General features: G+C 38.1%; 2 protein-coding genes across 3 annotated transcripts in view; one reads left to right on the top strand and one right to left on the bottom strand.

Moving 5' to 3' along the window:
- LOC106513520 (progestin and adipoQ receptor family member 3) overlaps positions 1-3822 on the bottom strand; it is an 8311-nt gene extending 4489 nt beyond the window's left edge. The window contains exons 1-4 of one of the 2 annotated variants that reach the window (XM_014002389.1): positions 3655-3822; positions 3171-3446; positions 2912-3074; positions 2188-2343 (exon numbers count right to left, since the gene is read on the bottom strand). In XM_014002389.1, coding sequence (XP_013857843.1) covers positions 2188-2343; positions 2912-3074; positions 3171-3418 — 567 coding nt within the window. In that variant the 5' untranslated portion in view covers positions 3419-3446; positions 3655-3822. The remainder of the gene's footprint in view (positions 1-2187; positions 2344-2911; positions 3075-3170; positions 3447-3654) is intronic. The other variant, XM_014002390.1, reaches the window with a different exon arrangement.
- Positions 3823-6604: 2782 nt separating this feature from the next.
- The window catches only part of antxr2b (ANTXR cell adhesion molecule 2b), a gene marked incomplete at its 3' end in the record, with an annotated part of 14422 nt that continues 9715 nt past the window's right edge, over positions 6605-11311 (top strand). The window contains 5 exon segments of the mRNA XM_014002388.1: positions 6605-6957; positions 10161-10232; positions 10690-10761; positions 10880-10961; positions 11176-11280. Of these exon segments, the coding sequence (XP_013857842.1) occupies positions 6830-6957; positions 10161-10232; positions 10690-10761; positions 10880-10961; positions 11176-11280 (459 nt within the window).

Here is an 11311-nt window from a genome sequence, read left to right as displayed (position 1 = left end):
CCACCGCCCTGCGCAGCCAGTGTGAACACTCTCATTGATTATAATGGGTGCATATTTACTGCGGAGGTCGTACCGGAGCAGAGCGGAGACGGAACGCAAGCAATGTAAATTGGGGCGTTACCAACAGAGCTCATTAACATAAACAGCTCTTCTGAACGGAAGTCAGAGCAGGCAGAACTAGAAAATGGGAAATTTTATTATCTGAGAATTATTTTGTGCATTAAATTGAATGAACATGGTCTGGATAGCCCACAGACATACCATAAAAATTTCTAGGACCCATAATTGGTCTCCTTTAAAGTTTTATTAGAAAACCAGCAGTGTCTACAACGAAAAATCCAAACTTTAATCTTTACATTAGTGATTACAGAACAAAGGTTTGGTGTGTAAAACAGTTTTTATAGTTGTATTTTATGACTTTGTAGAGCAATTGTATTTAGAACAATTACTGTACGTTGGATTTTAGATTATATCTTTGTTGTTCAGGGACTACAGATGGAAATTAGCTTAAGCTAAACCAGGTGCAAGCATCTTTTATTAATCTTTTATTTGCACATTTTCCCTCTTCAAATAAATTTTGTTTAAAAAAATTGACCGATTTTTTTCATCCCAAATTCGATTTTAATTGATTTTGCTTCCCACTTAACCGAGTGCCTCTGTTTCAGGTGTCGAAACAAATTTGTTGTACTCCTGCTTTTTGTAGCAAGAGTCTTTAAACAGATTTAGCAGTGAGTTGTTTGTTGCTCCAAGTCTGAGGTTGTGAAACCAGTTCCAGAAAACTGAAGAAAACATGCCTTTTTTGGGAAGCTGATCCTCTTTGCTAGCTGCCATATTGTCATGTCATGTACCAAGCATCTTGAGGGACAGGTGGGGCGACCTCTGAACTACCGAAGCCCCAAAGGGCAATGGTGAGAAAAAAAATCTCGATTTTCCAAAAATTAAATCTTTATAAATAGAAAATTTGAATTAATCGATTAAATCGATTTATCGCCCAGCCCTAATGAGGCCTCAACATCCTCAGAGAAGGGGAAACAGGAGCAGAGAGCAGGAGGACAGTCTGATGTTGTTGTGTTCCTGTTGTTGCAATAAAACTCAGCTGATCATCCCACGGACTACCTTCATTCTCGGACCACGTATTTCTGTCTTTGTTAAATACATATTTCCATAACAGTAATCCATTTTGCAATTCTGTCATCACAGTCACCGCGTCCGTCACAGATCGGTTTTTTTCAAGCTCCCACGTTGTTTACTGTAATTTTGCCGAAAAGCAACAAGCCTGCAGGCATGAACGTTTTTTTATGTAGGTGAATTTCATAAACTTACGTTAGCTTTGTAAGTAGGGAAGGCTATGATTATATGAATTTAAAAAGGTCTCCAAAAGATATTATCGTTTATCGTGATAATTTCTGAGACAATTTATCGTCCAACTCCAGCAAAATTTATCGTGACAGGCCTATTCCTGAATACTTTAAAGGCACAGTGTGTAGGATTTGTTGTTTTCAGCGACATCTAGTGGTTGAGTGGTTGAATCATCCTCCCTGCCCCCCCCCCCCACACCAAAACGCAAAGGAGTTGCTACGGTGTCTCTCAGGTGTCAAAAAGCTTTGATAATTCCAACCGTGATGTCTACCAGCAGCTTCAGGGCTAGTGATGTTTCAAGTGGTAAGATTATGAGCTTTAATAAGTAAAATTATCCCAGCTACAATGACAGACAACAAATATTACATTTATAGTATTACAACTAAAACCGTTTTTGATGCCGCCACCGCAGTTTGTCCTTCATCAAGATGGCGGTGCAAGATGGCGGCTGCCTGTAGTGGCGACCGGCGACCATGGAGATATAAACAGCTTTTTATAAGGTAAAAATAATAAAACAAGGTCTTTGTCTGCAATGATTAGACATGTGTATTGTCATTAGTGATTATCTCAATTTCTGCTAAAAGAAGTGACAAAATCCTACACACTGTGCCTTTAAGATGTGTCAGTAATAATAATAACGATGTCTCAGAGTTTAAACATCACCTCTATTTAAGTTGTTTTGTATGCATGTTTTATTCTTTTGGTTTTTTTTTACTGCATTTTATATGGTGTCCATGAGTGCCATGAAAGGCGCCTTCAAATAAAATGTATTATTATTTATCTATTTATTCTTATTAATAAACGCTGCCGTCAACCGTCTGCACTTACAGCGTTACAGTAGAAAGCGTAGAAAATCCCGGGAACATAACATCCCAGGATGCCAACAGAGATGCCGGCGTAGTCCAGGGACAGCCAGCGACGGCACGTCTTTTCAGAACGGTGGCACGAGAAAAGATGATACCCCACCGAACACAGCATGCAAACCTGGAATAAAACCCAAACATAACGTTCACTCTCACTGCAAAAAAATGTGCCCTTACTTAAATATTTTGTATTTAACACCAATATATTTATTTTTAAAACATTCTATGAGGTTAACTTACTGTTTTAGGCAAAGGATAATAACTTAGAACATGTAAACCTACATAAAAAAATGCCTGTACAGTAAGGTGATGCTAGGAGAAACATGGGTAAGAAAGCATTAGATTTATGCAGTAATAAATCAGAATATATATAATTTCAATCTAAATTATAGCCTCTACACTAACATCAACAAAAAAACCAGACATCTAACATGCAACAATTTATACCAACACAAATAGACTGAACTAATTAAATTTAAAATCTCTAATGATCCAATCAGCTGACATAAAACTTACACTCCTGCGTCGGTTGAGCTGACTGAACCTGCAGCGTAAATATAAACTTAAGTGAATCGGCTGCTTGAACGACGCAAGGGAAAAAAAAAAGCAAGAGAGGATGCAGATGTCGTTATTTTAGCTCGCCGGTGATTAAAATATAAACAAAGTCCTACTTGTTGTAGAAGTGTTACCTGGAAGCAGAACAGCCCAATAGCGTAGATGACGTAGTCCTCTCTGTTCGCGCCGGCGGCTGGCAGGACTGAGGAGAGGTCATTGAGCCCCAGAGAGAAAAACAGCAGGAAACCCAGAAGGTGGCTCCAGATGTTCACCGTCTCGTTGGAAAGAATCAAAATACTGCAAGAAGGAACGTGAAAATATTATTTTAACACAACATTTTACGAACAGACCTTAAARCTCATTAAAGGGAGATCTTATCAACATGACTCTCACCTCTTCAGGCAGAGTTTGGAGGTCAGGTGAGCCCTGTAACCGTCTGTGATGTAAGGGTTTTCTTTAAGGAAGATGGGGATTTGCTCATAGGTGTACAGCCGTATCCTCTGTGGCAGCAGCACAGGCCAGTGCTGGTAACTGCCCAGCTCGATGTAGTGGGCAGTTTTCAGCAGCTTCTGGGGCATCTTCAGCAGCATTTTTTTTGTTCTGAGCTCTAATAATACAAGCTGGTGGAGCAGAGGCTGCATTTTGGAGAAGAAAGTAGTCTGAAAAGGTCTGAAACCGCACGTATTGTGTGCGCATGCGCCAAGAAGGAGCGATAAATTGAAAAATAAAGACAAAAAACAACCAATAACAAAAGGAGAAAATAAAAAGCTTAAATGTACATATGGAGACAATAAGGTTAAGGTGTATATTATTAGCAGGGAAGACATGCTAATCATATTAAAACGATCGAGATATAGGCTGAAAAAAAGAAACTCACCATTAATCCGAATCTCTGCGTCTTTTTATGGGAAATAAGGCCATATTAAATGGCTATCGAGCTAGTWGGCAATAAAATTATTATTACATCATAATACATAACACCAACCGCCACTGTAATAATACTGGTTACACAAACCTGTGCTTTTCTTTTCTTCTGTTGCTAAATGAGGGTTGGCAAACCAACTCAGAGGTGCATTTACCGCCACCTACTGGACTCGAGTGGTATTCTGTCGTTTATGACCAGGTGATGAAAGTTGGAAACTGCACTTTACTGCCATCTAGCGGCGATACTGCATGCTTATCTSAACAGTCAGCTTGATCTTTTCTTCAATTAAAATAATTTGAGGTAATTTGTGTTCTGGTGGGTGGGTTAGGGTTGTGTATGTAAATGTCAATCATAAAATTATGTTTTTATTTTCCTATTTTTTTCAGTATGCTTACATCCTTTATTCAATGTCGTGGCTTTTTGTCTCCTTTTCAAAATTATTTTAATGGTGTGTTTGTATAGTGCAAAGTTTGCTTTGGTAGCTTATTCATCAACTGTACAATATTGTATCATATTGTAACATAATGTGTCTTACTGTATCATATTATACCATATTGTACTGTAAACATATTGTCATATCATGACAGGAATCCACTGAATTTTCTTACATAATGTATTTTTAATCCAGCATGACATCCTTGCACATCAATAATAAAATCTGGGTTGTCTTTATTTGTGGGGTTTGAGCTCTTCCCAGTGCATATCCCTGCAATGTCATCAATAAATTCCAGCCATGCTTTTGATGACAGTGTAATTAGTTTGTTTACTGATACTGGGCTTCAAATTGTTCTTATTGTTTGTTTGTTTAATAGGCCAAATTTATGAGCACATCTCAGAACTTTTTTAAAGGGGCAACTGACTGTGGTCGCAATATCTTTGTTATGAAAACCATTTTTTCTTCCCGTCTTCTTTTTGCTATCAGTTCACAGTAGTCAATCATAGAAAATATAGGGTTTTATCGGAAACTTTGATATTATTCTCAATTAAAACTATTTTTTGGTCCACAAACTGAATGTGTTAAATCAGCCTAATTTCCCAACAGTGTGTGAAGTTTTCAGATGCAAAACTGCAAATATTGTTGACGTCTAATCCTTCCATTTCTTCCAGCTTCCAGCCTTACGGGTTGTTTTTTTTTTTTAATGAATAGCTGAATTTCTTAGTTTTGCAAATCCTACTTTTTTATGAAATAGGACATATTACAAAATCTGATCCAGCCACACCCGCCAATACAGCAGAGATCACATCATCTATCAGGGAGGGGCTTCATTTGGCTGACACAGAGACTTTGGTATGTAATTAAACAAGCTGTTTACTGTCATACAAACCATATCCAGATGATTTGTTGAACTGGAACCAAGTCAGGATTCCAAACTGGATCCCTGCAGGCAGCTAAATGAAAAGTTTAAACACTGTACAGCCGTCACAAAAGGATTTACAGGAATGAAATCAAAATGTCATCCTGATCATGCGTGACTGTGCAGATCAAATTTCAGTTTTTGCAAAAAGAAACACTGAAGAATAAAGAAATGAACTATTCCTTGTATTGAAAGGTTAACCTGTTGACATAACATTACATTAATTTAATCAGTGTGTTTGTCCCAAAAATGAGTTGAATCACTCGTGAACAGATTTATTCTTTTGGATCAGGTTTCCATCTGCACATTTGATATTTGGAGGTTTAAGCAATTGTTTGTGACATGTAACGATACAACGATTAATAAGCTAATAACACTGTAACAACCCACTGCTGGACTAATCACAGAATATCATAGTTTAATAAATCATGAAATTTAGCACCACAGCTTCAGTTAAAATAAACTGAAAGCGGACCTGAAAGCTGTCAGACAGCTTTGACGTGTTGGTATTCATGCTCAGATTTGTTGAGTAAACAGATAAAAGCATGGGGGTTATGACCCCCACCATAATTTGATTTAGTCATTCAGTCAATATACCCACACACACACACACACCCAAATAAAACAACATCATTGCTCTAACACAATAGGAATGTTAAAGTACACTGCAGCTCTCTTGTTGTCATAACTTTATAACGTTTTCAATACCTTTGACCTTATTTTAAAAGTTACGATGTCACATTATGTACATTTAAGCATCACTGCTGGGAATGAGATGCAGGGTTTTAGTCAGTTGTCACTTTACGGCTGTATTTGTTAAATCGTGTGTTTTCCTTTAGCAAACTTGTAGCGCACCAAGTAAATACTGTATGTGTTCCAAGAAAATTTAGAAAATTATGTATGTGTAAAATCCATCCTATAAATGTAAAATATATGTTAGTTTTGGACAAAATTGGAGGGGGGGGGGTCTTAATTGATGAACTGGCATGCAGAAAAGATGCAAAAAAGAAAACAACAACAACAAAGAGTAAATACAAAAAAAAAGGCAGGAAAGTTAGGTAAATCAAAGTAAAGGCATTACAACTTATTTAAACCCCAAAATATCCTGAATTACGGAAGCAACTGAAACAAAAACAAAAAAAAAAAAATCCAAAAACTGACTTTAATCTCAAAAATTAAGTCAGAGATTAAAGTCAGAGTTCTTTTTTTAGTCGCCCTAATCCTCTTCCATACTGAATCGTTTTACAAAAGTAAATGTTTTGATAAATAAATAAATAATTAATTAAATAAATAAATAAATAAATAAATAAATAAACATGCAGCGAGCATAACCACACAAATTGTTGACCTATTGTTATGTCAAAAGTGCTTTGTTTACTCTGAGTGTGGACCTGCATTTCATCTGGAAAACAATGCACTCACACTGCACCATTTAATTTTAGTGTTGGTTTTCGCAATTAACCTTTAACACTGGATGAGTTTTTTTTTTTAAGTTTCCTATGGGCAGTTATGGTTGTTTAATTTGTAGGATCCCGGCAGGAAGAGGAAGGAAGTCCTTCGGTGTTTTCATTGCGGCTGTTTTGACAGTCAGCGGTTTGTGCGCAGCAGCTGCGCGCCCTGCCCCGGTCATCAGCTGCTCCTTCCCCACTGAAACAGCAGACAGTCAACATGTGAGCAGCCGGAGCTGAAGAGGAGCAATGCTAACTGCTGTGTGGATGCTTTTTTAATTTGTAAAGACAGAGAACAACCTGCGGGGATGTAATGCATGGATTATGGGTCGGATCTGGATCTGTTGGTGCCAAATCCTGCTACTGCTGCGTGTTTGCGGGAGTTCTGCGCTGCGTGAAGAGGAAGACGCGTCCTGTGATGGAGCCTTTGATGTTTATTTTGTTTTGGACAGGTGAGTTTCTGATCCTTTATTTTATTATTTTTATTTTTATTTTATTTTTTACAGGAACAAGTCTTTATCTCCAACCTCTCCTTGTATGGCAGTGTTTGGTTCCCTGTGATCCACTCGTGATCCACAGCTGMATTGAAAGTTTATTTTAATCCTCTCTGGCTGGGAGAAAGTTGACTTTTCTCTCCCAGTATTTTATCCTCAGTGTTTTGTGTTATTAAGCAAAACACAACTTTAAATAGACTTTAGAACATCAACAGTTTGCTAATTTCAGTTTCCTGTTTCATACTTCAACACATATATGGTTTTGTTTTTCATCACTTTTTTTTTCTGGCTGTTGGAAAGAATCACTGCAGCTTATGGTAATTTATATATCTTGTGTCATTTACTTTGAGCAGAGAAAACTAACTCTATATTAAAAGACAGCCTCCTGAAACTCAAGTTTTTTTTGTATCAAGATAACAAACATGAAATTATTCAGTTTAATATATGGTATGATTGCACCATGTTATTACTTAACCAATATCAGCACAAACACCTCTCACTAAAAGTCAAGCATGGTGGTGGAAGTGTGATGATCTGCAGAACTACTGGTTAAATATGAGGCCGTCTGTCTGTTACACTTTGGACCAAACTGGATCGTTCTACATTTACTCACGGATAAAGTGGCCATCATTAAACTCTGGTAGACTGGAATACTTTTATTTACAAATTTATGGTCTGCTGCCTCCCATTCATTTTTCAGAAATTTCTCCGATTCTGCTCCATCTCTCTGAAATTCACTGCAGAACTGAAACTGTCCAGTTTGATCGCATTGGGGCATTTTTAACACATTTTAAAGAAATTGAAATAAATTAATAAATTATATATATTACAGTAAATATATTACTAGAGGTGCTAATGACATGAAATGCTCACCAGATGTTGGTAACAACCCAAGTGATCCATACATACAAAGAAATCAAACCATAAATGTCCAGAAATGAAGTTATTTGTAATAATGTGGAATGGCACAGGGAAAAAGTATTGAACACATGKAGAAAGGGAGGTGTAAAAAGGCATGGAAAGCCAAGACACCAGCTGAACTCTCTCAGTAATTAGAAAGCAAGCCTGCCCCTTGTCAGTGCAAGTTAATATCAGCTGGTTCAGTCCCAYATGATGGCCAGGTATCACGCAAGAACCATCTGATGATGGGTAAAAGTAAAGAGCTCTCTCAAGACCTTCACAACCTTATTGTTGCAAAGCATAATGATGGCATCGGTTACAGAAGAATGTCTAAACTTCTGAAGGTTCCAGTGAGCACTGTTGGGGCCATAATTCAGAAGTGGAAAGAACAATATTTCACCATAAACCGACCACGACCAGGTGCTCCTCACAAGATTTCTGACAGAGGAGTGAAAAGAATTATCAGAAGAGTTGTCCAAGAGCCAAGGACCACTTGTGGAGAGCTTCAGAAAGACTGGAATTAGCAGGTACGATTGTTTCAAAGAAAACAATAAGTAATGCACTGAACCACCATGGCCTGTATGCACGCTCACCACGCAAGACTCCACTGCTGAAGAAACAGCATGTTGAAGCTCCTTTAAAGTTTGCTGCACAACATTTAAACAAGCCTGTGTAATACTGGGAGAATWTAGTCTGGTCAGATGAGACCAACATTGAACTGTTTGGATGCCAGAATACACATCATGTTTGGAGGTCAAATGGCACTGCACATCAGCCCAAAAACACCATACCAACAGTGAAGTTTGGAGGTGGGAACATCATGGTGTGGGGCTGTTTATCAGCATATGGTACTGGCAAACTTCAAATAATTGAAGGAAGGATGAGTGGAAAAATGTACAGAGACATTCTTYATAAAAATCTGCTTCCATCTACCAGGATGATGAAGATGAAACGTGGCTGGACATTTCAGCAAGACAATGAGCCCAAACACAAAGRCAAGGAAACTCTCAGTTGGTTTCAGAGAAAGAAACTAAAGCTGCTGGAATGGCCCAGCCAATCACCTGACCTGAATCCAACAGAAAATCTATGGAAAGAACTAAAGATCAGAGTTCATAGAAGAGGTCCACGAAACCTTCAAGATTTGAAGACTGTTTGTGGAAGAATGGGCCAAAATCACACCTGAGCAATGCATGCCACTAGTTTCTCCATACAGGAGGCGTCTTGAAGCTGTCATTGACAACAAAGGCTTTTGTACAAAGTATTAGATAAATTTCAGTAAGTGTATTCAATACTTTTCCCTGTGCCATTCCACATTATTACAAATAACTTCATTTCTGGACATTTATGGTTTGATTTCTTTGTATGTATGGATCACTTGGGTTGTTACCYACATCTGGTGAAAATTTCATGTCATTAGCACCTCTAGTAATATATTTACTGAGAAAAATGGTGAAGTGTTCAATACTTATTTTACCCGCTGTATTAGCCTTTTATTGTCATTGTGAGCTAGTTCTTGTTTGTAGATTAGGTTTCTTTAACTTTGCTTTTTTTAACTGTCAACATAATATTTTATGCTTTTGTGAAACTGATGGTTTGTCTTAACGGTTTTCCATGTAAATGAGACTAATTCAATTCACTTTATTTACACAGCGCCAAATCATAACAGACGTCATCTCAGGGCACTGTACTGCTTGTGTTGAATCACTTTATCACAGTCTTCCATCCTGAGCAACACATGGTGACTGTGGAAAGAAAAAACTCCATTTTAACAGGAAGAAACCTCCAGCAGAACCAGAACCAGGCTCAGGACAAACAAGCATCTGCCTCAACTGGCTGGGTTTGGGGGACAGGAAAGAGACACAGAGAAACACAGAACTTAGACCTAAATAAAAGTAAATGCATACAAGACAAATCCCAAACCCTGCAGTCCTACAGGATGGAGGACAAAGGAAGAGTCAAGAGTTAAATCAAACAGCTTTTCACACACAAACCTTTCCATTTTGTCTTTGCATTTCTTTTATTTAAATTTAAATATTTTAATTTTAGAACCTCAAAGACACCATCATTCTCTGACAGTCCTCACTTTTTTCAGCTCCTCTAAAATTAAAAGAGGGAAAACTTTCCTTTTTTTTGCATGCCTGTAAGAGTGACTGAGTCATGAAACTCTTTCTCTCTGCTTGGATCCACCTCATGTTTCAGATTATCTGAGATTATCTGATATTTGTTAGTTTTTTTCTCTCAGACACAGTGTGTTTTTGCAGATCGGGCAGTGTGTGGGGACACTGGAATGAGATCTACGGGTTTGTGGAGCAGCTCACCAGCAGGTTTGTCAGGTGAGTTACGCGACAAATCGTCAACTTTCCCCACTTTTTTTTGCCCTTCAGATCTTTATTCTTGCAACACAGAATCACATTTATCAAATATTTGCTTTTTGCYTTTCAGAGTTTTACACAGATCAATCAAAAGAAACAGCATTTTAACTCCAGCCAAACAAAGAAGCAGTGGGTAAAAAGTAGGGCAAGGGCTATTTCTGGGCTGCAGACATCACACGAGGCCAACAACTGCTCCCAAACCCCTCTGGTCTGCAGGGTGTGTGTTGATGTTGGTATCTTTAGGTTTTAATAGTGAGCTTCTATATTAGGGCTAAACATGCAGCCAGATGTGGAAGGTGGTTCTGACCACGAAGAACAGTACTTCATTTCACAAAGAAGCAAACAGAGTGGCCACAGTTTGAAACAGAACACACTCAGATGATCTTAATATTTGTATTTGTTTCTTTCTGTGTTTCAGCCCCAGGATGAGGGTCTCCTACATCGTCTTCTCGGCCCAGGCCGCCGTCATACTTCCACTAACTGGAGACAGGTGTGCATTTCTTTTTATCTCCTCTTATTGTTCAGACTCACTCTCCAGTTTCCTCCCTGACCACCTGCTTCTTTTAAAAGATGTGTTATAAATGTTGTTTTGTGGTCTGGCTGCTCAGGTCGAAAATAGACGAGGGTCTGAACAAGCTGAGACAAATCAATCCTTCTGGGGAAACCTACATGCACGAGGGTTTAAACGCGGTAAGAATATTCAGCCGTTATCGCAAAAATTCTGCCAGATTGCTTTTATTTGTGATTTATTGTGTGTTTTTAGGTGAACTCGTTCACACTTTTCTTATATCAGCTTCCCTAGAAGTGTCTCATTTATATATATCATTTACCTTTTTTTTTTTACAAATATGCAACTACAAAAACTGAATAATTACATTTTATGTTAAATCTTTCTTTGTATCAGGTGTTAGAACAAATGAAGATACAAACGTCTGCATCATCCAGCATTATTATTGTGTTGACTGACGGGAAACTTGACATTTACCCCTACGAACTCAGTGTACAGGAGGTAACACACACACACACACACACACACACAC

The sequence above is a fragment of the Austrofundulus limnaeus genome, unplaced genomic scaffold, assembly GCF_001266775.1.
Source record: "Austrofundulus limnaeus strain Quisiro unplaced genomic scaffold, Austrofundulus_limnaeus-1.0 Scaffold13, whole genome shotgun sequence".
Taxonomy (NCBI): Eukaryota; Metazoa; Chordata; class Actinopteri; order Cyprinodontiformes; family Rivulidae; genus Austrofundulus; species Austrofundulus limnaeus.
Note: the sequence above shows the minus strand (reverse complement) of the source record. Positions and strands in the feature narration are given on the sequence as shown.